Below are 27,414 nucleotides of genomic sequence, written 5' to 3' on the forward strand. Positions count from 1 at the left end.
TCACTGGTCCTTCAGCGGGAATGGAGTTCTTGGCCTCTACACCTCCCCAGATCCAGCCAGCGAAGGCCATGCCTTAGTACCCGGTTATGGCTTCTTATCAATCATATCAGCTCCATGCTCCTCAACGAGAGTTCAAGGCCGTTCTTTACCACAGAGCCAAAGTGTTTCCTGCCCCAAACCTGCCACACACAGGAACCACAACACATGTCACAGTACAGCTGGGCATCACACTGCCCAGACTGAAGGTCCTCACCGCCCCCCAGGCTGCAGTGAACTTGGGCTTCACTCTGCCCAGGGCCTGCCCCAAAACCAGCGCAGGCAAGCCTCCTGGTGTCTGGGGCCACAGCCCACTCCTTCAGCCCCTGGGCATCAGTGGCTTCTCCCTCTGGGACCACAGGGTGAGCCCAAGTCCGCCCTCTCGCGCTGCTGCGCAGCGGGGCCTCCAGCATCCTTCCCTGTCCCACCCGGCACCCCCACCACCCTTCCTCACCTGGCCCTGCCCCGCCCTGCCCCGCCTGGCCCAACCGCCCCCGGCCCACCCCCTAGCCTACCTCGCCAGTTGGGTTCTCGCGGGAGCCCGCCAGCCCTGCGGGGTCAGTGCCGTTCAATCCCATAGGCGCCCGCGAACCAACACACAGGAGCCTCGCCGCTGCTAAGTGACCGGGGCCAACACTGCGCCCCTGCTGGCCGTCCGAGGCACTGCAATGCTAACTGCGGACACTGCGGGAGCTTCCCTGTGGTCATTGGTCCACCACCCTGTTGTATATACCCCTTTCCTAAGATAAGTTCCTGATGCCGGCAGCATTCTGAGCCATGCCCGCATCTCGAACCACTGACGACTGTGTTCTCTAGGGGCGGTCATTTGGTTCATACCTACCCCTGACCCCCTCCCTCGCCCCCACCCCGCCCCGTGATGGGCAACACTGAATCTCAGAGGTACAGGGTGGGGGGTGGATTTGCATTATCAGAGGAATAACAGAGGAATCAGGAATCAGAGGAATTATTATCAGAGGAATTATCAGAGGAATAACAGATGGAGTATTTGGGCCCTTTGGACAGGACAGACTGTTGCAGAAGTCACTAACCTGTGCTAGACTGTGAAGTCAGTTGGCTACAGGTCAGTTGAGAGTTTCAGTTAGTTGTCAGTGTAGAGGGAATTCAGGATATAAATGTTGCCTCAGTACATGAAGCTAGAATTTTTTATCTTCGTGAGTACATCTTTCTCCATTTGGTCCTGACCAGACCCATTCTGGTAGATCCAGTTCCCTTGAAGTCATGACAAGACCTGCCTCTCTTAGCCCACAGCCATCAATGTTGGTATAAGGAGACAGCCATATCCTTGGGGGCAGGGGGGAGGGGGGGTGTCACTAAGCAAAAACGGCCACCCTCTGTCCAGGCATGGAGGGGTCAGCTTCCTGCTCTGTGAGTCACTGACAATAGGTAGATGCCTTCTCTCCCTCTGAGCCCTGGTTTTTCCTCGGCAGCCAAGTTCCCCTCCAGGTGACCATGCCATTGCCAGGGTAAGATTCCTCTTTTTTTTCTTTTTTTTTTTTAAGATTTTATTTATTTATTTTTCAGAGAGAGTGAGCACAGGCAGACAGAGTGGCAGGCAGAGGCAGAGGGAGAAGCAGGCTCCCTGCTGAGTAAAGAGCCCTATGCAAGACTCGATCCCAGGACGCTGGGATCATGATCCGAGCTGAAGGCAGCTGCTTAACCAACTGAGCCACCCAGGTGTCCTGGTAAGATTCCTCTTAAAGATGGTACCCATGGCTAATGTATCTTTTGTTTTTCATAGTCTCTAATATCAGAACTCTGCACATGGTCACCATTTCAAAAGTAGGAGCAGTATGAATGAACTGAGATGTAATGAATATTGTAATGTCCCTGCACAGATGGCTGTCCTGGGGGCACACAAAAGGAAGAATTCCCACCCATAACATCAGGAAATCCCTGAATGGAGACTAAACAAACATTTGATCAAAGCCACCCTGAGGTCTCTATTCCCCAACTTTCTTCTAAACCACGCAAGCATCTCAGAGGCCACTGACCCAGAAGGCTTTTCTTGGCTTCTGTGAAAAATTCAGAGAACTATGTAGTGTGTTATCAAACTTTCTACCAGTCTTTGGAGGCCTGTTTGAAAACCCTGTGTCTGACCAGTTGTCAGAAGTGCAAGAGTCTCATAGGCCTGGACTTCAGTCCATGCTCTGCTACTGAATAGCTAGTAACCTCAAGCAGATTACTTCCTAACTTCTGCCTTGGTTTCTTTTCTGTTCTGTCTTTAAGAGGCTGTAAGGTTGTAAGTGCTTAATGAGACAAAGTACAAAAGCATCCAGCACTCGGGTCTGCCACGAAATGTCGCTTCCCTTTCCCAGGAGGATGGTTTCCCACATTTTGCTAGGGCTATGGCTCTTTGGTAGTTGTTGTGCTCATTGTTTCCATCTCTTATTGTCAGCTTCCCTCTAAGCAAAGGGGGGGCCTCTGTCCTGTTATAGGTAAGGCTGGAGAGCCTTCACAAATTAGACCAGACATGTGTGCACCCCAGACACTCAAAAGGCAGGTCTAGAAGACCAGGTTGCTAATATTCCCTTTCCTCTAGGCCCCAGGACTCAACCCCACAAGACTCTCCACCACACAAGCCCAGGCCCTTGCTCCTTATTGCAGGCCTGGTCCTCCAGTCCAGGCCTCAGTTCTGTCTCTCCTAGTCCACCCTTCCAAGTCCCCTTTCTAGCCTAGCTGAGGAGTGTCTTGGCTATCCCCACTCTCCACCATTGCCCTGCAGACACTACCTTCTCATGTTCTCCTTTGCCCTGAGCTCACTGCAGATCTCTGGGAAAGCTCACACAGCGGGTAGCGGGGGTGGGGGCGGTTGGGGAGCAGCAGTGACCAGCCCAGAGAGGTAACACTGATTCTGGAGTCTCAGTCTACCTCCCTGCCTCTGGTTTGGGCATTCCTGCTCAGTCTTGGATGGACCTGAGGACCAGGCAAATGCCTGATCTCTGCTGAGGTGGGGCCCATCTGCTTCTTTCAAATGAAGAATTTACTGTCAAAATGTCCCATAGCCCAAACCATGGGTCTCTGGACACCATCAGAGAGGATCCATGAGGGCCTTCCAGACCCCCAGTGGGCAGCTTGCACCCAGGACCTTACAACCCAAAGTCATTTTTTCACAGTCCACAAAGTCTGTGCCCAAGTTCAGAGTTTTCTAAACCTGGCTTGAGCCAGAGAAGGACATAACAAAGAATAAGAAACAATGATTTTTTAAAAAAAAATGATTTCGGCAACCCTTCCCTTCCCTAAGATCCATCAGTTACAGGCCTCTGCTTTGCAGCCTGATTTATTTTTAGATGATGTTCTTCGCACCCAGCACCACCAAGTGTGAGTTGATGGGGATCGTGAGCTTAAAAGAAGCCGTGGTGCCTTCCTGTGTATTTCTTCCTCTCTGCTTAGCTTTGAGACACTTCACATAAAAGGCTCTATAAAAATAAATTGTGGAAAGTACAACGCCAATAAAAATCCTAGTGGAAAGCCAAAAACTATTTTATTTAAAGAGCAAAAGGACATGCACTTACCTCATTGTGAATTCCTAGCTGCCTAGTCCCCGAGCCTGGCACATGATAGATGCCCAATAAATATTAATTAATTGATCTATTAGTCGGCTGCTCATCTGTTTGTAGAGCTCCAACCAGCCCATCACTCTATGCACACCCCACAAAGAGACAGAATCCTTAGGCTTTGACAGGAGAGCTGCTAAGTTGGCAGGCAAGCCTGCCGCAAACTCTTGTACATAAATGCCCTGCCTTCCTCTTCCAATTCTACTTATTCACTGTAAAAATAATGATGTGGCAGAAAGTGAACTGCAAATGCTGCCAGATTCTAACAGAGGAGCTGAATCTGTGTCTTTCAAACCTCACGTATTACCCCTTGGTCTGTGCCAAGTCTTGGGTTCTCCAGCAAGAATACAGATGTCATCATCTTATTGCATCTTATTAACTAGACAGAGAGGGGGTAAACAAAGGCAACTTCTTTGTTTCTCTCCAATGCCATTCAAGCTCAAGGTCCAGATGCATTGTTTTCTTGGGCCCTTGTCTATAAAATCTTGGGCAGGTCCCTAACTTTGAGCACCTAGAACAGTCCCATTTCAGTGTAAGATTCCCTCTACCTTCCTACCTGTTAGGCTCTCTGTCCTTGACGGCAGGACCACTTTGGGCTGCAAACAGGCAGGGGCAAATGAGTGCATCCGTTTCTCCTTCCTCATCAGGCGCACACCCACTTCCTCCTCTCCAGACCCAGCGCCTGTGACCTTTGCAGCTGGAATCCAGCCGCAGGCCCTCCGGGCTCTGCAGGTACTTTGAGCTGGCTGTTTGTCCTGAGAGAGAATCTTGTGGTTTCCCTTGAATTCCCCTGCAGGTGTCTTCTCCACTGCCTGGATGATGTTGTCTCTGGCCAGCTGTGGACAATGCCCTCCCTTTGCTCCTGCCTGCTACAGAGTACCAGTGAGTTTATGCAGTCTGTGCTGTGAGCCAAGGTGCCAGACATATGGGTAAGTGGAGGCCAAAATGCAGACTTGGCTTTGTGCCCCAATGAAAGACTTCTCAAAGGGAGAAAAGGCCATTTTTGTATCACTTACCAGCTTTTTTATGATTCTCCCGAATACACCCTCTGTGTGAGCTGAGGTTCTGACTTTCTGGCTGGGCCCATGTCATGCCTACATATTTTACAAAGGCTTTAAACTGTGCCCCACCTGTAGGGCAGTGTGGCCTTAAGCAAGGCTACTGCCTCCTGACTCTACCAAGGGTATGACAGTTTATTCCCCGGCAGTCCTTTTTCTCTTTGCTCTCCCACCAGGCTTGTTGTTTCTGCCATCACCTCTCACCTTTAGATTCCTCAGGCCTGGATGAGACACGAGCCCCTTTGTCTGGTATGTGCTGGGTAGGTAGCTAGCTTGTGCAAGCGCACCCTGGACAGCACTGATAATCACTATCTTGAGAATGTGAAGATCCCATCCTCCTTCATAGTCTCAGCAGGCAGAATATGTAGAAGAACGTGTTGTTCAGCACTCAAGGTCAGGGGCTCTGGGGATAGCCAACCCGGAGCTTCTCCCTTGTAATGAAGAATGTCCAAGATAGCAGGCCTTCACCTCCTTGGAATGCTGGCTGGGCCACGAGAGGCTACAGATAGTTTCGAGGCTAGTTGCTGCATTTTAAAGCCTTGCTACATGGAGATCCCAGCAGCAGTCGCTTTGTCTAGTCATCTCTGGACTACCCATGTCTTGACCTCTGGATCCAACTCTTTTCTTTGCCCTCACCAGACCCTCACCTACACTTAGCTTAGAGTCTGCTGGGGTACAGCTACACTCCCTTGTGTCCCTCTCCACATCACCGCCACCAATTGCAGGAAACCCATATCAAGCCTTATAAATTATTCTCCTATGCCAGGTGAAGCCCTGCTCTCCCTCACAGATATGGAAGTGGAAATGTCATAGCATTCCAACGTCAGTTTTCAGAGGAATTGTCCATTCCTGGTCTCCTTACTCTTTAAACCCCTACAGGTTATGGGTAGGTGATTACCCAGGATGCCGGCTTCCCAAAGTGACTCTTGAGTTGTTAATTGAATGAAGAAGGGAGCATGTACTACATGAGGGTGTCCCTCCTTCTGTTCCCTTTATATGTTAGAGTTTCATAGTGTGGTTATATTTGGGGTCTGTTCTAGAAAATATCTTGCCGATCCAACTATGTCATAGCATTGCCTTGAGCCCTCAGTACCTCTTGCAATGAAATTCATGTTGATCCCATCTTACTGAAACTATCCCTCTGGGGTATCTCATATCCAGAGATATCTCAAACTCAGAATGTATAAAACCAAAGTGATAAAACCAAACTAACTATGATATTCTTTGACTATCCCCCATCTCGGTTGATGGGCCCACCATTCCTTCTGCTCTGGAATCAGCAGTGGTTCCACAAGTGATTCGATTACTGTTTGTCTCTCCCACACCAACCCTTCCTCCATCTCACAAACCAGACTATTTTTTCTGATTAGAGTTCTGATTATAACAAACACTGTTGAAAAGGCAACCTTAGTTCACAATCTGTCTACACCTCACCCTCCTGGCTCCTCTTACCTCTCAGGCCCCTGTTTACTCTCTGTATGCTGTGTCTCCATGCCCTTCAAGGTTTATACTTCTCCGCTTTGAGGAACATCTTGCTACCCCATACCAGGCCCTCCCCTCAGTCAGGACTGATACTCCCTTCTGGGAAAAATCTCTTTGCTCTATACAACATTCTTTCCCTATACCCTCATTCTAGCATTGTTGCCATTGATTATAGTGATGTGTTTGTATGCTATCTCCTTCACAGGGCACAAGCTCCCAGGGAGTAATCAGCAGCTGCGGTCATCTCCATCCCCAACCTCGCCCAGAGCCCTCTATGTAGTAGGTGCTCAATGACTGTCAACTGAAGATGTGGCAGAAACACAGAGAGCTGTCCCCGTATTCTTCCTGTTTCTTTTTCTCTAAGATTGCTTGACTCAAGCTGAGTCCCTTACTCTGCCACAGAGATTTGTGTAACTGAAGGATGGGACTATAATTTGTGGGGGGAAAAAAAGTATAGTGCAATCGCCACAATGAGAGCAGTATATAGATGGGCCATGGGGGAGTCACGTGCCCTTCGGACCCAGCTGGCGGCAGAGGCTGAGAGCCCTCACTCTTGCTCAGTGGATCTGTAACTTTCTGTGGAACCTGCCCTGCCGGTATGCAGAGCAGCCATGCCGTGGCTAAAGCAGAGTGGGGAAGACCATTTTTTTTTTTTAAATTAAACTTGTTTCATTTTGAGGTAATTATAGATTCACATAAAGTTATAAGATACAATACAGATGACCCCTGCTCCCTTTACTCAGGTTGCCCTAAGGGTAACATGTTACGAAACTAGTGTAATATCACAGCCAAGATATTGACGTTCATCTCCGTTGTTTCGATTTCTTTCCTTTTACTTGTACTGTGTGTGTGTGTGTGTGTGTGTGTGTGTGTTAAAATCTATAGTTTTATCACATGGGTAGGTTCACATATCCAGCTCCACAGTGAAGACATAGAGCAGTTCCATTATCATCAGGGTCCCTCCTGCTGCCCTTCTGTGCTCACACTCACATACCTGCCCTCTCTTCCCCTCCTCCCTCCTTAACCTAAGGTTAACCAGGAATCTGTTCTCCATTTCTAGAACTTTTTCACTTCAAGACTGATTATACAAATGGAATCATATGGCGCACCCTTTTGTGACTGGCTTCTTCTTGGCATAATTCCCCAGAGATCCATCCAAACATGCAGAATTCACTCTTTTTGGCATTCACGTGTCATGGTCTATGGAACTCTTCATGTGGTTGGAGGGCATCTGATTGTTTCCAGCTTGGAGCGCTTACAAATAAAACTGCTGTGAAGATTCATGTACAGATTTGTGTGTGAATATGTTTCCATTTCTCTGAGATAAATGCTTAATATGCAACTGCCAAGTTACGATAACTGTATATTTACTTTTTTATAACAAACTGCCACACTGTTTTCTGGAGTGACTACAGCATTTTACAGGCCCACTGGCAGTGTGTGAGTGACCCAGTTTATCCACCTCTTCGCCAGCATGTGGTATTCTCACTCTCTTATTTACCATTCTGATATGTGTACAGTGGTATCTTATTGTGGCTTAATTTTTGCATCTCCCTAATAGCTAATGAGGTTGAACACCTTTTCATGTGCTTACTTGTCATCTGGATATAATCCTCAGGGAAATACCTGTTTGTGTCTTTTGTCTATTTCCTAATTGGATTTGGGGCTTTTTATTATTGAGTTTTGAGAGTTCTTTATATATTCCACATACTAGTCTTTGTTGGATGTGTGGTTGGCAAATACTTCTTCCCACTTTGTCTTTTTATCCTCGTAATAGAATTTTTCTCTGAGCAAAAGGCCAATTTATCTATTTTCCCTTTGATGTGTCATGCTTTTGATGAAAAAATCTAAGAATGCTTCGCCTAGCTAGCCCTGGATTCCAGTGCTCTCCTGGATTGTTGGGTTTTTTTTTCTTTTTTCCCCCTAAGAGTCCCATAGTTTTACATTTACAGTTAAGTCTGTGATCCATGTTGAGTTCATTTTTGTATGAGGTGTAGGTTAGGGTCAGTTCTGTTTCCATGTCTTTCTCTCACTGTCTGTGGACAGCCAATTGTTTCAGCACCATTTATTGAAAGGCTATTATTTCTCCATTAAATTTCTTCCGTACCTTTGTCAAAAATCAGTTGGAACTCTCTGTGTGGGTTTATTTCTGGGTTCTTTATTCTATCCCATTGATCTGTATGTCTACCGCTCTGCCATAACACACTCTCTCAATTACGGCAGCTGCATAGTAAGCCTTAATGTTGGACACAGTGATTCCTTCTACTTCATTCTACTTTTTCAAGATGATTTTAGTTATTCTAGGGCCCATGCCTTTTCAGAACATGTTTTTTATTTATATAATACCAATTATATTTAAAACATAAAACAAAATTTACAAAGTAAAGTTTAGAATAAGCATGTCTGTGTCTACAAAATACCTTGGCGGGCATTTGATAGGAATCACACTACATCTCTAAATTAAACTTTGTGGAGGAACATTCACATCTTCACAACGTTGAAGCCCATGGCAGCTCTACAATTGAGTGGTGAGCACGTATATGTTTGAGCTAACCTTATACAAATGGTGTGCTGGCACATACTAGAAGCCTAATAAATATTTACTGAAGACTTTGCACCAGTAGTTTCCAAATCTGGCCACACATACAACCCTCTGCTGAGCTTGAAAGAAGGATAGATTTCTGGGTTTTACCCCAGCCTTGCTGATTCAGAGTCTCCAGGGATGAAGCCCGTGGAGCTGAATTTTTAACACCTTCTCTAGTTGATTCTTAAGTACAGCCAGGTTTGAGGATGTATAATGCAGAAGCCGGAAGCCAGACTCAGAAGCAGTTTGCAGGCAATGGGCTGAGTCCCTTAGGGCTGCGCTGCCCTTTCTGACTTTTGCCCTGCAACTGAACAAGCAACAGCTACAGTCAAGCCCGCCTAAGGCAAATGACCAGGTTCTTCATGAGATAATGGCTCCAAATGAGTAAATAAGACTGTGGGTGGAGGGGGAAAGGGAGGAGTTCCTTTCCTATAGGCAGGAGGACAAGATTCCTTGTGAACCTGTAGGCATCCATTTCTTTTCCAAAGAGAATATAAGCACCCAGGGTTCAGCAGAGAGTGAGCAGTTCCAAAATTGTAAATACTGTTATTTACTCACTTTGTTGCATACGTGATTGATTCCCTAAACTTGAGAGCTATGAAACTGTAATCGTGCACCAAGGGAGCTGGCTCCAGTCCTGAGTACATTTGAAACAAGACTGTTCAGATGTCTGGATATTTCTTTTTCATTAATAGCAAAACAAGGCCAATGACCTATAAGACTTCTCTCATAAAAAGAACAAGAAATTAGAAATAACAGCACATAGAGAAGAATTTATAAATTAAATTTTAGAGTGTGGGCTTTTTTAAACCTCTGTCTTTGTTTCTTCTGTTGTCTCTTTTTTCTGTTTTGGTCTCTTTATTTTCACTTAAAATTCATGATACAATTAATAAGTATAGAAGAATAAAGGGATTTTTAACAAAATATATTCTCTTAATCTATCACCCAAACTCTGGGTGATTTCTCTTCCATCACTCTACTTGTCTGTGTGTACTCATAGATGCTCTTCTTTTTTATTATTATTTTTTATTATGTTATGTTAGTCACCATACAATACATCATTAGTTTTTGATGTAGTGTTCCAAGATTCGTTGTTTACATATAACACCCAGTGCTCCATGCAATACATGCCATCCCTTAATACCCATCACCAAGGCAACCCATCCCCTACCCCCTGCCCCTCTAAAACCCTCAGTTTGTTTCTCAAGAGTCCACAGACTCTCGTGATTTGTTTCCCCTCTGATTTCCCCCCTTCATTCTTCCCTTCCTTCTAACATCCTCCATGCTATTTCTTATGTTCCATAAGTAAGTAAAACCATATGATAATTGACTTTCTCTGCTTCACTTATTTCAGCATAATCTCCTGCAGTCCCGTCCACGTTGATGCAAAAGTTGGGTATTCATCCTTTCTGATAGCTGAGTAATATTTCACTGTATATGTGAACCACATCTTTATCCATTCTTCTGTTGAAGGGCATCTTGGCTTTTTCCACAGTTTGGCTATTGTGGCCATTGCTGCTATGAACATTGGGGTAGAGATGGCCCTTCTTTTCACTACATCTGTATCTTTGGGGAAATACTCAGTAGTGTAATTGCTGGGTAGCTCTCTTCTATGGATGTCACCAGTGAGACATTCCAATGCCATTTGGAGTTATTATACCAAACAGGGTTTTTAAATATTTATTTATTTATTTGAGAGAGTGTGTGAGTTGGTGGGGGAGGTGGCAAAGGGAGAGAGAGATTCTCAAACAGACTCTCTGCTGAGCACACAGCCCAACACATGGCTCGATCTCAGCACCCATTAGATCATGACCTGAGCCAAAGTCAAGAGTCAGACACAGAAACCACTAAGCCATCCAGGGGCTCCGTATATCACTTTTCTAAGTTGTGACCTTTTGTATTTGTTTCATTGTCTTCTTGGCTACATAATATCCCATGATGTTACTATATCATAATTATCCTTTTTCTTTTACCATCCTGTCTTTAATATTACCATATTTCATTGTTGCCATTTCTATGGTATTCTTTTTTTCAGCAGGCTGACATAACTGTCTTCAATATTACCAAATTCTAAGGCATTTTCACCATTTTTAAGTTGTTTTTATTGAGAACACTGCAATGAACCTCTTAAAATAACACATTTTTTTCTTATGCTCAATTATTCTTTTGGGATAAATTCTCAGGACTGGTATTGTTAGGTACTGGGCATTTGTACTTTTATGGCCTTTGATACTTCTTAGTGTACCAATTTCACTCAAATTTTGCCAAAATTGGATAGTATTTTTTTAATTTTGCAAATGTTGTAAACCCAAATTAATCCATTGACATTATTTCGATTAGAATATGTATTTTTCCACCATTTGCATTTTTATTATGTACATTGTCTACTGAAATTAATCTATTATAAACCATCCTGGGCTTTCTAAATATTATAGATATTCATCTTTACTCACAATTATGTAAATGCTTCCCAATCCATTGCATATTTTTACATTAATTTTGGCATTTTTGTTGTATAGAAGTTTTAACTCTTTCAATATTGTCAACTTTGTAGTTCCTCTTTGTTATGCTTATTATTGCTGTAAGCCAGAAGTGTATTATTCCTCTGTAGATCTGATAAAACTAGAGTTTGTTTTATACAGCTTTTCTCTGTTTGTTTTTTCCTAAATCAACCCATCTGTAATTTTCATAGAGGAGATGAGCTTTGAATCTAAACTCTCTTTTCCAGCTACCCCAGTTCTGTCTATGAAGGTGGCTTCCTTCCCCCATGTTGAAATGCTGCCATGTATCCCTCCTCATGTCTTGCCAGGTGTGGTTTTTGGCGCAAACTGTGGTCCACCAGCTCTGTTTCTTTTGTGCGTTTGTTAAGTCCACACGGTTTTAGTTTCTTGTTATGGCCAAGGTTATATATCATAACTTCTGGTAATGCTTGATCTACCAATTCTCTTTTTCTTCTGTATTAGACGTTCCCATCTTATTTTTTCTTCATATCGTCTTTAGGATCAGGTTGCTGAGTTCAAAAAGGAAAATGCCTTTAAAAGAATTCACAACCATATGGAGTTGCATAGGAAGAACACAGAAAGATGTCAAAACACATTACTCCCATGGCCTTGAGCCAAGTCTCTCAGCAGATTCCCTCAAGGGAACTGACAGCACTTTGAAATCCATGGAAACTCCTTCAACCAATGGAGAACTAAAAAGTACAAACTGGAACTTTGCATCTGTCCCAGAAAGTGTGTGCCAGTGAAGCAGCAAGACCTCACCCTGGGCTGGCTTATCTTGATGTAGGTGGTTGGTTCTCAAATCCTTTCACAAAGGGGAAGTCCCCTGTGAGTGCGCACACAGCCACACACACACGCACGCACAGCTTTATTCAGCATAAACCCCAGAATGGGAGAAAGGTCATGACTGCTATTCAAAATGAGTCTCAGAAGTGACAGCCATGGTCGTTTTAAAGTTAGTTCTTAACTAGGCCAGATCCTCCATTCCCTGCCACCCCCTCAGGGACCCACGGGTTTTTTTCCTGGTTATAGAGCTTATATGTACATTCTCTGGACTGAGGACATCTGAGAGTTCTTCCATGTGATCACTGTCAAAAGGATGTCCATGCAGAAACCTCAGGGCTCTGCCTCGGGTGACTCTCAGACTTTCTCTGTTCCCCTAAAATGACAGACAGCTTTCACTGGCCTGCTTGCCATTTGGCCAGCAGCAGCCTTCACCAAAGAGAATAGTTCAATTGCCTTCCTAATCCCAACAGACAACAGGGATTGTTTCAGCCTCTTAAGAGAGAAATATTTTGTGAGAGAAATAGTAGGACTCTTGGGACGCCTGGGTGGCTCAGTTGGTTAAGCAGCTGCCTTGGGCTCAGGTCATGATCCCAGCGTCCTGGGATCGAGTCTCACATCCGGCTCCTTGCTCCGCAGGGAGCCTGCTTCTCCCTCTGACTCTGCCTGCCACTCTGCCTGTGCTCGCTCTTGCTCTCTCTCTCTGACAAATAAATAAATAAAATCTTTAAAAAAAATAGTAGGACTCTTGACATGTGATGGAAAGACATATGTGTTACACAAGTCCACATGGAAAACACATTCTAGAGGAAATGCAAAAACGCCCCAAAAGTTGAATCAGACAGATGCCCTGTGATTCTGCCTCTCCTAACTTTATGATCTTGGACAATTAAATAAGCTTAAGTCCCATTTATAAGAGAGGAACAAGAATACCATTCAAAGTTGATATGAGGACTAAATGAAATTATTTATGGGAAATTCCTTTGTACCATTATTGTTGCAATGTCTAAAAGGACCAAAGAAAATAATTTGTTATATAGGTTTAAAGGATGCATGACTCCATCCTTAAGTAAAGTCCTCTTTATACCCATCAAAATTTCTCCCTATTTCCAGGATAAAATAGAGAATATATACAACAGGTATCCTTAATCTTTTGGGGATTATAAACCACATAGAGAATTTAAAATATGCTAAGAGTTTCTTTTAAAAGGGGGAGGGTTGCTTTTTCCAAAAGAAGCATGGAAATCAATATTCTAACCTTAAAGGTGCTTGGATGCCTTGAAGCCCATCTGCGGGTTGCTGCACGGAGCCGAGGCTATGAACTCATGCCTTACACACTAATCTGGAGGCCTGCCTTCTATCAGCCCCGTAGAAGTGACAGGGCAGGCCTAGACCTAATTACATTCCAGAGCACTGTCCATAGCTGAGGGCTATTCAGTCTACCCACATCCGGACACCCTTGCCATGAACCAGTATTTCTCCCCACCCCCACTCTACCCCTCACATTAGTGCACAAGTCTGACAAAGTTACCTAGATCCTTTGTCTACATGGAAAAAAACTCAACAGGATTGAATGCATTTATAAGCTTGCATCATTTCATGATTTTTTTACTAAGATGCACTAAATCCTTACTACTCACCAGACAGTGTGCTAAATCTTTGACATGCATTGTCTTCTCTTCCAGGAACAGTATGAGGTGGATTCCGCTATCCCCGTTTGGTAGTCAGCTGAGTCTTCAATGGTTTAAAAGTCATCTGCTGCAGGTCACCCAGTGAGGGGCAGAAGCAGGCTTGGAGCCTGAGCCTCTCCAACTGAAAAGCCCTGTTGTCACTACTCTGCTCTCTGCTCCCATCGGGGCAGGGTGGGGGGCAATGCAGATCTCCTGGGACATTTCATGAAACTTGGGGGTCCTTAGTTGCCTCCCTATGGGTCCACAGAACATTGCTTGGTCTATCTTTCTTTAGCTCCCCAGCCCTGAGGATCCCACTCTAGAAAGATTGTTCTCCACATAGAAGCCACTCTCTGCCGGCCCCACACATCTGTGAATCCATCAGGCATCATTCCCAAAGCTGCCAGTGTCCAACTGCCCCGTGAATGGAGGGCATGGTCTTGAAAGCCTCTGCATCCTCCCCTCTATGAACCTGTTGCTTCCTATTTCAAATCAGAACCAGTCCTCTTGTCATATTTGAATTTCAAATGTCCACCCACCTTTTCAGCTTGTCTGCCTCTGTTGTCTAAGAATCCAGGTCAATCAATTGTGAGGAAAATGTAGCTAGGACACAGCAGGACGAAAGTGAAACAGTCTTGTTACACCCCAAACTTCATGAGCCAAGGCCTTGGTAAGTTTCAACGTGCCTTGAAAATGTATTTATGTGAAAGTTTCTTGAACATTTACCATTTTAAAAAATACTGGGACAACATATGCTCCAGGCATTTTAACAGAATGTTGGGGGGTTTACCAACCTGTTAAGAGTTTAATCTGCTCTGCCTCCAGTCTGACAAGTTTTGTTACACTGACTCTTCCCCCTATCTCCATCAGTGCCATCTGACCCCAGCTCTCTGACCGAGTCCCGACTTCTGGTGGCATCTTCTGTTAACAGACTGACTTTCTTGATCGAGAAAAAGCTTACTGTGTTGAGACAGTGGCTGTCGAGAAGGACCACCTTACATGACACCCAGGCTCTTCTCTGAAATATATTGAGCCCGAGGGCCAGCAGGAGCACACAAAATAGGAGTCAGCACTTTACCAGCAGCCCGTCAGGAGAGACGGTTCACCCACCCACATGCTGGTGGCAGCAGAGGAGAGCACTGAACACGTGGTCTGAGGAGTGGGAGAGCCGGGATGAATTCTGACTCCATCACTACCCACTGTTTGACTTGGGGAAAGTCCAAAATGTGTCATCTATAAGATGGAAATGACAATAACCCTATTTTATAGGGTTGTCGTCATGGAATGGGCCATGGGAAGTACCATGATTAAGTGTTAACCCCTGAGGGGATGTAAGGGGAATGAGGTGACACCCATGAGCCATGACCCAGCCAAAGTAGACTGAAAACCGAGCTCCACTAGAAGAACTCAGCCCAGCCTCAGTCTACCCAGAGTGATACCCACCTGAGGGTGCCGTCATCTGGGTCCACAGCCTCCTCCAGGTCTTCCCATTCATTCTCACTATCACACGACTCTTCTACAGGCAAAGACTTTGTGATAGCGTGCCAAGAACAGAACTGTGGCAAGGGAATGGTTCCCGAATCTGCCTCCAAACATTCTTCACAGAGTAGCTGGCTTTCCAATGTAGACCTGATGGTAAGATATGCTTCATTGTCCACAATAGGAGAAGGGGCTTCAAGTAGATGACCTATGTCTCCTTCATCTTCATCTGTGTCCAATTCAGGACTAGAAAACAAAAACCCATGTGTCTTCCAGCATTGGTAAGAAATTCCTCTCCCCACCTTTCTTTCTTTCAAGATATTCATCATGCCGCAGCATAGGAGAGCAGGCCAGGGTCCAAGCAGCTCCTATCAGAGACTGCTCTGAACAAGGTGAGGCTCTTATCCGTAAGGATCTCCCAATTTAACAGGAAGAGCAAGCCGTGAACAAATGTTACAATCCAGGGAGAGAGTACTATGATAGAAGTAGCACAGAGTATTATGGGAACAGGGGAGTTCCTGACTGAGCCCAGGAAGCCACGGAGGACTTGCCGGAGGACATGGCATCGAAAACAGAGATATGACTGTTCTAAGACTGACCCTTCATATGGGGAGTCAGGGAGACCTCAGGCAAGCTTATTAACTTCTCCAGGACCTCAGTTTGCTCATCTGAAAAATGGGAAGGTCAAGAAATTTATAAGATTTCTGGGACGCTTAGATTACATAACTCTGATATGTCCATCCATGGCTCCTGGTAAAGGGCGAGTCTTAGTAAATGGGAGGGGCTATCATCAAGAGGATTTGGATTAGGATTTCAACAGAGGGATTAGAGGGAAAGGGCCAAAGCAGGAGGCTGGGAGCAACTCAAGCAGGTGACCTTCAAAGCACTTCGTGCAAGTGTGGAGTCCTTTTCGGAATGCTGAGAAAAAGCCTATTTGGAGAGGCAGCCCGCTGGAGTGACATTTAGTCCCAGTGTGACACAGGAGGCAGATGAGCAGGGAGGGAGGTGCATTGTCTGCTGGTGAAGATGCAGAGACAACAGTGGTAGAACACTCTTCCAGGGGCTGCCCTAAAGTCACCCCACATGCTTTCTGATTAGAAAAAGCAGTGCAGACAGATGGCAGAGCACTTGGTACAGCGTCTCAAGCGTGCAGAGAACGTGCTAAGGAAATATCTGTCGAGAGCCCAGTTAGAGAAGACGAGGAGGAAAATCTAAAAGAAATGCACACAGATTTAGCTTTTCATCAAATACACAAATCCCCATTTATCAGCCTCCTTCCCCACACCCGAAGCAATGGCTTGGCTTTGTCACAGGCTGCCTGCCCTCCCCTCCCTTCCCTTTCTCAAAATGTCCCCTTTAAACCCAGCTCTAGTGCCTCCCAAGAGCTTCAAACCCCTAAGTACCCAGAGGGTCAGTACTCCTCCCCCGCAGAACTGGACTATCTGTCCCCACCTGAGTCTCACTGTCCAAAAGACGTTATTTCTGCTCATGAGACCTACAGGGTATATATAAATGTATGTTTCATGTAAATTGATGCACATTCATAGGCATAAAAAGGAGACTGTGTGTACCAGGACTGAAAAGAACACTCACTTTAAGAAAATAATATTTTAAAATCGCCAAGCGCTTTGAGGGAAAATAAGTTTAAAACTTTAAAGTACTTGACCAAAGTGTGTAGAAAATGCATTTTCCTATAAACATGGAAGGGAACACTTTGGAAGATGTGTCATAGAACAGGAAACCCAGCCTCTTGCACAGGCACCCCACGCCCCGCCCCACCCCATCTCTCCCCCAACAGCAGCCCACTACCTCCCTCCTTCCCTCCCTCCCTCCGGATGGAGGAGAATCACATGCTGTGGGCCACTACAGTGTCTGACTGTTCACACCTGGCCTCCCACCACCAGCCTCCTCCAACCTCTCTAATACGCTCCCTGTAGGAGGCAAGTGTCAGACTGCCTGGGAGGGGGCTTAGGGGCCCCAAGGGTGAGCTTGCAGTGTGTCTAAGACATCAAGGAGGGAAGTCTGGTGGACTGCTGAGTTTGAAGCCCACATGACAATTCTGAGCTGAAGGTCACTGCCATTAACAGGACCACTACACGGAGGTCAAGTGCAAGGGAGAGGTGTTGGTCATGGAGGGAGCCAGGACAGGGAAACAACAAGTCTGCCCGCCTATGGCTCCATGGACCACACCAGCTTAGGTAACAAGCATGGGGCAGCAACCATAACCAACTGAATATCAGAAGCTCCACTGTAATGTTCTGGGAAAGCCCTCAGGATTCTTGTGTAACTCTAGGAGAGGCAATCCACTCCAAAAATGGCATATTTTGGACATTGGGTATACCCTTTCCAGTAGGAACACTAAGCCAACTTTAATTTGATTCAGAAAAATAATATGATGTTTCTTGCAAATGTCATGATAAAAAGATAGAAAGAAATAGGCGTTAAAGCAGATTTCACCTTAATATAAGGAAGCACTTTCTGATCAACAACACTATGGTGATAAAAATGGGCCACTTTAAGATGTAGCAAGTTCTGCATCCCTGGAGGTACTCAGTCAAAAGCAAGCCCCCTGCTTTGGGGATGTTACAAAACAGATGTCAGCATGGGGTATGAGGTTGGATTAGATCATTCTTATATTGAACAATTCTGAGATTCTGTGATTCCAAGAAAAACAGCAACTAAACTAATAATTAGTAAAAACAAAACAAAACAAAAACTATTGTTAATAACTGATAACTATGTTAGATTCAAGGTACATGTCAAATAAACCTCCAGGCTTGTACCTAAACCCTAAAGAGTCACTTTATAATCCAATAATCCAACGCTCGGGGTTTCTGTCCATCATCCTGAACTGTCTAAAAGTAAAACCTTTAAAAACCCCAAAACCTTTAAAAATCTATAAGCACAGTTCCTTTTATATCTCCTACAAGAGCACACTAATAGTTGTCCTTGGATAAACCCCGGGAGTCTCTTTCCTTTCCCACGTGACCAAATATATCATTTACTGCCTAGAACACAATTGTAAGAAACTAGAAATACACACTTAATTATGCATTTTCAGACAATGAAGCTGAATACCACTGATGAATGTGCTTGCCCACTGGGTTCTACTTTGCATACTAGTTAGTTTTTGTTTGGCGGGTATGGTATTTTTATAAAAATTGTATCTGAATGCTTTGATTGATTGATTTTGAGAGAGAGAGTATGTACAGGAGGAGGGGCAGGGAGAGGCAGAGTGAGAATCTCAAGCAGACTTTCAGCTCAGGACAGAGCCAGACATGGGGCTCGATCTCACGACCCTGACATCATGAGCTAAGCCAAAATCAAGAGTCAGATACTTAAACGACTGAGCCCCACCCCCTCAGGCATCCCCTGAATGCTTTTAGGGAATGTACACTTGGCTCTTGTTAGTTACAGATTGCACCTGGCCTAATTGCATTACATGGGCGGCTTCATCTTTCATGTCACCTACCAGACCCCATAGATCTGCCCTGTTCAGCCTTCTAGGATGAACAACAGAGAAGAGCCATTTCAAAGCAGTGAGTTTATCCAGTGTCACACACGAACAATCCTTCCTCGTTATTTGCCTGCTTATGTAGGCATCTAGCTAGCACGTGCCTTTCTCAGTGTTTCCATCCTTCTCTCTGCTCCTAACAGGTTCCCATGCACATCGAGTCTATGTGATAAGTACCGTCAAACTGAATTAAAGAGAACGTTTTCCATCAGAACAGGATGGAAGACAGGAAACACTTGTGGGGGATGGGCACAAAATGAAGGCTAAGTTAAAAATGGCTATTAAAATGAGCATTTCAGTCGGGTGTTTAAAGACATAGTTGTTGTTTTTTAAGCTGGTGTTGACTGTCAAGTATTATATTAGCAATAAAAATGGTGACGCATACAAGGGAAATTCTTTCTTACCACAGTCCTTTAAAAGGCCATGGTGGGGGGGCACCTGGGTGACTCAGTCGATTAAGCTTCCAGCTCTTGATTTGGGCTCAGGTCATGGTGTCAGAGTCAGGGGATTGAGACCCATGTGGGGCTCTGTGCTCAGTGGGGAGTCTGCTCGAGGATTCTCTCTCTTTCTCCCTCTGCACCTCTCTCTCCTGTTCCCTCTCTGTCAAATAAATAAATAAATCTTTAAAAAAAAAAAAGCCACACAGGATGTAGCACAAAGGTTCATATGCTGGGAGGAACACCTGAAGACTGCCATCTGTAGGTGTCAAGGGTACTGGAGGACCACTGGGTGGGGTTAGCTTCCCCAAAACCTCATGGACTATGGTTGCAGCAGCTCCAGACCTTATGCTTCCCTTTTTTCCTGCCACACCCACACCCCCACACACATCCCTACCGAATGCCTAGAATAGCCCTGGGCCCAGTAAGCATCTGAACACAGTTATGAACTGCTTGATTGTAATTTCTAGCAATGAAAAACATACCATTTACAAAGTATCCACCAACGTGATGATTCTTACCTTTCAAGCCTCCTGATATCACAAACTGAATAGCAGTTTTGCCTCATATCCTTTTCCAAAGAGGTGGCCAATGTTGATGCATCCATTTCTTGCTGAAGTCTGCATAAATGAGGGTGGGAATCCTGAGGATGTGTCAAACAAGTGGTCCAGGGTCTCTCTAGGTCTTGGTCCCCTTGTGCTTCCCCGGGGGCTTTTTGGAAAGACTCTGGCCTAAGACTCAGGCTTTCCCCTGCATCTGGGGAGGCACTGTCTCTCCTGCTGTCCTCTTGATCCAGACTGGGGCTCTGCTCTGAGTCAGTGCAAGACGCCTTGGTGAATTCTTTGTCTGATGAGAGCACAGGTGTCTATTAAAAGAAATGCTAAATGTTATTGCATTCATGTTGTACACTGAGCAAAATCTAAAAGTGCTTCTTTAAAAATAATAATTCTTGTTTTTGTTGTTGTTTGTGTGTGTGTGTGTGTGTGTGTGTGTGTGTGTGATTGTGGGGCAAAGCAGTTAAGAGATGGACTCTGGGGTCAGTCTCCCTTTGTCAGGACCCTAGTTCCCACTGGGCCCTAGGTGACACAAGTAACCATGTCTGAACCCCTTAGCTTGGGACATTAGAAAAATAATGTTATTTTTTTTAATATTATCAAAACTTGAGAAAATCAAACTCAACACCCAAAAAAAAAACCAAATAATCTAGTCAAGAAATGGACAGAAGACATGAATAGTCAGTTTTCCAAAAAAGACATCCAGATGGCTATCAGACACGTGAAAAGATGCTCAACATCACCCACCATCAGGGGGATAGAAATCAAAACTACAATGAGATATCACCTCACAGCTGTCAGAATGGCTAAAATTAACAACACAGGAAACAGTTGGTGTTGGCAAGGATGCAGAGAAAGGGAAAACTTTTTGCACTGCTGGTGGGAAGGCAAGCTGGTGCAGCCACTCTGGAGAACAGTATGGAGGTTCCTCAAAATGTTAAAAATAGAGCTACACTATGACCCAGCAATGGCACCACTTGGTATTTATCCAAAGGATACAAAAATACAGATTCGAGGGGATCATGCACCCCAATGTTTATAGCAACATCAACAATAGTCAGATTATGGAGAAAGGCCAAATGAATGGATAAAGAAGATGTGGTGTATATACATACAATAGAATATTACTCAGCCATTAAGAAGAATGGAATCTTGCCATTTGCCATGACAAGAATGGAGCTAGAGAGTATTATGCTAAGTGAAAAAGTCAGTCAGAGAAAGACAAATGCCATATGATCTCACTCATATGTGGAATTTAAGGAAGAAAACAGATGAACATATGTGAAGGGGGGGAAAAAAGAAAAGAAAAGAGGGAAACAAGCCAGAAGAGATTCTTAATGATAGAGAACTGAGGGAAGAGGTGAGTGAGCGAAGGTCTAGATGAGTGATAAGTATTAAGGAGGGCACTTGGGATGAGCACGGGGTGCTCTACGTAAGTGATGAATCACTAAATTCTACTCCAGAAACCAAAATTGTAGTGTATGTTAACTACCTAAAATTTAAATTAAAATAATAATAACAATAAAATAAATAAATGAAATTTTTTTAAAAAATTTCTTTTTAGGGCGCCTGGGTGGCTCAGTGGGTTAAGCCACTGCCTTCAGCTCAGGTCATGATCTCAGGGTCCTGGGATCGAGTCCCGCATGGGGCTCTCTGCTCAGCGGGGAGTCTGCTTCCTCCTCTCTCTCTGCCTACTTGTGATCTCTCTCTGTCAAATAAATAAATAAAATCTTTAAAAAAATAAAAAAAATTTTCTTTCTAAAAAATTTTAAAATATGGAAACAAAAGTAACAATGACTCTTTGTCCCACTTTCCAATAGGAAATGAGTTTCGTAAACTCTTGTCTTCATCTGTCCTCATCCGTGCTGGCTCATTCTCACAGCCCCATCCCCTTTCCCATCCTGATTCCCTGCCCTGGGTCTCCTTCTCACTTCTCCAAATATTACTTGATACCCCACAACTGCTTACATCCCTGTTGGGCCTTTTAGGTTGTGATTTTCATGACACAATGTGGCACACTAACACTGCTCAACTTTCTGTAGGAAAAAAAAAATCTGTACTTCAGTAGAAACTCTGCTTTGTTTACAGCACAACCTTCTGGGTTATTAATTTGTGTATTATTTGCTTTGAGGTACTTCATCTGTAGACAAATATGTTGTTCTTTGACATCTCTTTTGAACCAGTTTTAACATCCGCCTGGCTCCTTCATTGAATGGATTAGATAAAACCTTTAACATATATTCACTTTTACAACAATGTGAGAGTCATGAGCAGGGATATGCTTCCAAATATGTCCTGTCATTTGGTTATAAATCATAAACTCTTATGACCTTACTGATATACAATGTAATTACAAAGGACATAACAAAAATTAAAATTTGAAATGGATTATTATAAAAATAAATAGTCGTATTTTCTCTCATACCTCTAGGGAGACCTCCAAAATCTCATTTTCAACCACTCCTCTCCCTTCACCTCATGACCCCTGGTACTCACTCTACAGTGATCCCTCACCCTCTCCAAGGCTTCGGGTCAACGGTGCCTTGTCACCAACTGTGCCCCCCACCCCCACCCTCTTCTTCTGCTGAGTCCATGCTTCTGCCCCATAAACATGCCCTTAAAGATAAAGAACACTCAGGGCACCTGGGTGGCTCAGTGGGTTAAAGCCTCTGCCTTCGGCTCAGGTCATGATCCCAGGGTCCTGGGATTGAGCCCCACTTTGGGCTCTTTGCTCAGCAGGGAGCCTGCTTCCTCCTCTCTCTCTGCCTGCCTCTCTGCCTACTTGTGATCTCTCTCTGTCAAATAAATAAATAAAATCTTTAAAAAAAAAAAAGATAAAGAACACTCTGAGCTCCCATTCCGCGTTACATTCCTCCATTCTGTGCAACCTGCCAGGGCCATATTTCACTCCAATCCCTAGTGACCCTCTATGTGGACTTCGTGCCTGCTTCTGAGCCACAGGCTGACGCCAAGTGTATGAGCACAGGTGTCAAATGGGCACTCAAGTCTTCCAGATAATCTTTCCTTACTTCCTCAGTGAAGTCAATTTCCCATTCTCTCTACCCTCTATATTATCTCTCATCTCTCTCCTCAACCAACCTCCTGACCTTGCCTCTTAGTTCACAGTGAAAATGGGTGCATTCAGATGAGAATCCTTCGTCTCCCCACAGCACAGTCTACCAACTAGCCTGCATCCACCTCCCAACCTCCTCCAACTACCAGCCACTCATTTCTCAGCTCCTCAAATGTGTGCTTATCCTCACTATTTCTGTCTGTGTCTTCCCGCTTCTCCCTGACCCACTCCACCCAGGCTTCTGTCTCCATCATTCAACTGAAGGAGTTCTGCTCAGAGTCTCCAGTGATCTACATCTTTCTAAAACCAAAGGACAATTCCCTGTCCTCATCTCATTCTACCTCTCAGGAGCATGCAACATAATTGGTTTCTTCCTCCTTCTTGAGAGCATCCTTTACTCATTTACTCTCCTTGAATGTGTTCCCTCTGAACTCTGCCCTTCCCTGGCTTTCCCACAACCTCCCAGGCCCCTACTGCTATCTCATTTCTTTGAACTGGACCTTTCAATGTCAGGGGGTCGTGTGACTTACGTCTCTACACTCTTTCCCGAGGTGATGCCATCCATCTCATAGCTTTAAGTAATGTTAGCTGCTGACAATTCCCAAATCCACCTTCTCCAGACCTGATATCATGCCAATTCTCCACAAACACCTGCCAAATTAACATCTCCACTGGCTGTTCCACAGACATTCCAGTTTTGCATGCTACGAAGAACTATAGCTTCTCTTCCATGTACTTTACACTGCACTCTCCAAGCACTCCCTATCTTGGCAGGTGGTATCACCATTCAACCAGGTGTTCAAGTCAAACTTTGCTTTCTCTTCATGTGACCATATCTAAGGCAAAAGTAATCCTTTGGGCTCTATCTCCTACATCTGATGACTTCTTACCAACTATTCAGCTACCACCTGAGTCCAAGCCACAATGGCTTATTTGAATGACTGCTGGCTTATCTGCTCCAGTCTATCTCCAGCTCACTGGTCTTTCTAAAGTAGAGACCAGAGGAGAGTATGCTCTTGTTTAACCCTTCACCCTCCCACCATTTCCAGCCCAGTAGCTTCCCACGGCTGCCAAGATGAAATCAACACATTGCCAAGACCTACAAGGCCCTACATGATGCGGCCCCTGCCTCCCTCTACAGCTTCTCCCCTTCCACACCTGTTATGTTCTTGTCCCTCAAACATCCAGATTCATTCCTATCTCAGAGCATTCACACTTGCTATCGCTTCTACCTGGAATGACCTTAATCCAGATGTTTATATGGCTGTCTCCTTTCCATGACTACTTTATTCTAGCTGGGAATTAAAGGCTCCCTTCTATGGTCCTCTATCTGACCTCTAAAGCCACATGAATGAATGAAAATTCTTCTTCCATGTGGCCCTCAAGTATAAGGAGAGAGAAAGCATGCCCACCATGCCTCACTCCAAGCCCTCCCACAGGACTTTTCTGCACCCTCCTAAGTGGAGCTATTCTCCGGAACAGAAGGACAACTTTTTCCTGGCATTTCCTAGAGATCTTAACAAAAGCACAGGGCACAAGCCCCACAGCTTCATCTCTGCCCTTGTGAAGCTCGACCTTCTCATACCCCAGTCAGCTGCTCAGGTCATGTGATACAGACTTTGGTGAGAAAATTGCCAAGGAAAGGAAATCAGAAAGCTGCCATGTCTACCTTCTTTTCCAGACTGGCAGCTTTCTGATTTCCTATCCCTGGCAATTTTCTCACCAAAGTCTATATCACATGACCTCTCAGAGACCAAGCATCAGAAGAACCTGGGTTCCCAGATCCCCTGTGATGTCTCTAGTGACTGTCACCCTCAGAGATGAGTGATTGGTTCTATCCACATCTTATAAATGAGGGATCACAAGGCCTAGAGAAGTCAAGCTCAAGGTCCATGCAGCCAGGATGTGGCAGAGCAGGTGCAGGTGACTGGAGGGTACCCAAACAAACACCTCCCCAGGACGAAGGCTCTCATTCCCCAGCTTCCAGGAGTGCTGGTTACTGACAGTTCACACCCAGCTCCTCCCCAAGAATCATGCTCAGCTCAGCTCAAGGGAGCCATCTCAGGCAAAGCCCAGTCCCCTCCCTTGTGACAGCCCACACCGCAGTGTTAGTTGATACAAAATGCAAAGGCATGGCTCTCTTGTCCCAATTCAGGGCAGCTCTGAGGGGCCATCCCAGTTCCAAAGCTCCCTGTGCTATAAGCAGAGGCCCCTGTTGCAGCTGCACAACGTTAACATCTCCTTCCACTCAGCCTGGCCTCCCTCACCCTCCCAGGGGTTGTTCCCAAGGGCAGGGCCCATAAATCTCAGGCACTCAAATCTTTCCTGCAGCATCTGTGTCCCAGGCCCCCACCAGTGGCATTATGAAAGTTAATTTTATCTGTCAACTTGGCTAGGCCATAGTACCCAGATGTGTGGTCAAACACTGGTCTAGATGTTTCTGTGAAGACATTTTTTTATATGAGATTTGCATTGAAATCAGCAGACGCTGAGTAAAACAGATGACCCTCCGTGGTAAGTGTGGGCCATGTTCAATCAGCTGAGGGCTTTAGGAGAAAAGACTGAAATCCCCAAGGAAGAAGGAATTATGCCTTCAGTCTACCTTGGGACACACGCTGCAATATGGACCCCTCCTTAGGTTTCCAGCCTGCCTGCCTACTCTGCAGAATTTAGACTGGCCAAGCCCCTCAACCACATAAGCCCATTCCCTAACCTCCCCTCCCACCCACATCCCACTACACACATCCACCCTATTGATTTTATTTCTCTGGACATCCTAAGAGAAATATCAAAGCAAAAATTCTGAATTCTCCCAATTTCATTGCCTCTTCTTTGCCCTAGACCATATGTGTCTAATTCATGCTTTAGGAAAGTGGACATAAATCCTGTTTTTCATTTCATTCCTTAGAATGGAAATTCTTACCTTTCCTCAGTCTGGTTTTGTATGTATTATTCTTGCTCCTGGTTTTCCCTCTTGGATGCTTGGGCCACCAGAAGGCCTGAGTCTAGAAGTTTCACAGACAAGATCTAAACACATGACTACTTACAGGAAGATGCAAACATTGGAGATGCAGAGGAAGGAGGGCAAGGAGAAGACAGACAAGACACAGGAGCTCATGAACTTGTCACAGACTAATAGAGGTTTGGAGCCTAGCTTTCTCCCTGCCCAGTGGAAGAAGATGGCCTTGAACCCTACCTGAAACACAGCTGGGTTTCTCAGGACAAGAAAAGGGGTGATTGAAGGCACCAGAGGGCACTGCCACTTACCTGCCATCCCTGGTCTACCTCAGGCAGGACACCTGGAGGGGGTCGGCAAAGTAGGAGCGTGACTTCCTGGGAGGCCCCTCGCAGTAAATGGAGCACCTCCTATGAGAAACCAGAATCTGTGGTTGGATGTGAGGGTGACATGGCTGTGGCATCTCCTATGTGTTCCCCACTAGCTCTCTGGCAGTGTCCCCTTGATCTGTTTCTCGGCTCCAGAGAACTTTGGAGAACACTGTTAGGGGCCTGACTTCCTAAAGTGAGAGATACCGAAGTCACCAGCCTGAGGCTCCCATGCAGGCAAAGCATCCACGCTGGGCTAGAAGTGGCCAGGGTCTGCCTAGGGCCTTTCCATGGTGGCACTTGCCCATCCTGATGCCTTTTCTTCACTGAGAAAATGACTCAAACAAACAGCTATTCATCATCTCAACCTCCTTCTCCTCTTAGCAGCCCCCCCATCTCAGAGGCCAACACCCCAATCTCTAAAGCTTAACCCTTGGCCCTGAGCTTTCCTCCACTGCTCAGCTCGGGCACACAGAACCTCTCACCTATGAAATTGCAGTGCTCCCTGCCTCCTCCAGGGTTACCCACCTCCCCTCCTCCATGGTGTTCAAGAGCACGCTTTCCACAATGTGGATATAACCAGGGCCTTCTTCCACCGAAATGCCTCTCTCACAACCTGTACTTACCTGCCGCTGCCTCTCAGCTCGCTCTCTCTCTCTTTCCCACCTGCTTCCCCATCCTAAGCTCGGGCTATGCTGAGCCTCTTCCACCAACCTACTCTCTGGTTCCAGGGCTTCAGGGTGCCTTGAGAGTTCCCATTTCCTATCGAGGCCAGGATGGCTCATCCTCTCCTTCCTACTGCCATTTTAGCTGGAAGAGGGGGTGGGGACTGTCCTCTTCATGGTAAAATGTGGAGCAGTATCTCTGGTCTTTGCCCTCTTGATGCCTGTGGCACCTGCCAGTTGTGACAATCACAAATGTATCTGAACCTTGCCAAATGTCCCCTGAGAGGCAGTATCATTCCAACTTGAGAACCGCTAATCTAGATGTCATTTAATAACCCCCTTTAGTGGCAACGGAACATGCTTCCTTCGCGAGTTCCCCGGGGAGAGCACTTTTTTCTCCCCAGTTCCCTGGGGCAGGCATTTTTGTTTCTCAAGGCACTTGTCTTCCACCGTCGGTTCTGTTTTCTTGTTTGTCCCACCCCATCACAAGCTCTGAGAACACATGAACTGCCTGCTTCTGCGTCGTTATTTCCTCACGAAGCTGCTGACCCAGCACTAGGTCTCAGAAAACAGGTCTTCGGTCACAAACCAGAAAAATGAAGGTACTGCCACCCAAGCATATGCTGTCAGGGGACTCTCGCCCTTCATCACTCAGTCCAGAGCCACTCTCCACCTTGCT

At 45.4% G+C, this 27,414-nt stretch overlaps 2 protein-coding genes and 1 long non-coding RNA gene across 10 annotated transcripts in view; 1 reads left to right on the forward strand and 2 right to left on the reverse strand.

Moving 5' to 3' along the window:
• PTPN20 (protein tyrosine phosphatase non-receptor type 20) overlaps nucleotides 1-1,276 on the reverse strand; it is a 117,412-nt gene extending 116,136 nt beyond the window's left edge. The window contains exon 1 of one of the 6 annotated variants that reach the window (XM_032313144.1): nucleotides 1,086-1,276. Coding sequence is in view for 1 of the 6 variants with exons in the window: in XM_032313136.1 (XP_032169027.1) it covers nucleotides 552-614 (63 nt within the window). In the remaining 5 variants the exon portion in view is untranslated. Of the gene's footprint in view, nucleotides 1-80; nucleotides 437-490; nucleotides 525-551; nucleotides 630-1,085 lie in introns of those variants that run through there. The other 5 variants (XM_032313136.1, XM_032313138.1, XM_032313137.1 and 2 more) reach the window with 5 other exon arrangements.
• On the forward strand, nucleotides 241-19,014 carry LOC116573212. 2 transcript variants are annotated; one of them, XR_004278647.1, is made up of 6 exons: nucleotides 241-398; nucleotides 4,408-4,540; nucleotides 13,705-14,359; nucleotides 15,212-15,324; nucleotides 15,487-15,560; nucleotides 18,826-19,014. It is a non-coding gene; the product is annotated as an uncharacterized LOC116573212 (long non-coding RNA). The 2 variants fall into 2 exon arrangements; XR_004278648.1 differs by lacking the exon at nucleotides 4,408-4,540.
• The window catches only part of FRMPD2 (FERM and PDZ domain containing 2), a 94,286-nt gene continuing 77,401 nt past the window's right edge, over nucleotides 10,530-27,414 (reverse strand). The window contains exons 27-30 of one of the 2 annotated variants that reach the window (XM_032313135.1): nucleotides 26,014-26,112; nucleotides 19,641-19,984; nucleotides 15,133-15,318; nucleotides 10,530-11,745 (exon numbers count right to left, since the gene is read on the reverse strand). In XM_032313135.1, coding sequence (XP_032169026.1) covers nucleotides 11,721-11,745; nucleotides 15,133-15,318; nucleotides 19,641-19,984; nucleotides 26,014-26,112 — 654 coding nt within the window. In that variant the 3' untranslated portion in view covers nucleotides 10,530-11,720. Of the gene's footprint in view, nucleotides 11,746-15,132; nucleotides 15,415-19,640; nucleotides 19,985-26,013; nucleotides 26,113-27,414 lie in introns of both variants that reach the window. The other variant, XM_032313133.1, reaches the window with a different exon arrangement.

The sequence above is a fragment of the Mustela erminea genome, chromosome 14, assembly GCF_009829155.1.
Source record: "Mustela erminea isolate mMusErm1 chromosome 14, mMusErm1.Pri, whole genome shotgun sequence".
Lineage (NCBI taxonomy): Eukaryota > Metazoa > Chordata > Mammalia > Carnivora > Mustelidae > Mustela > Mustela erminea.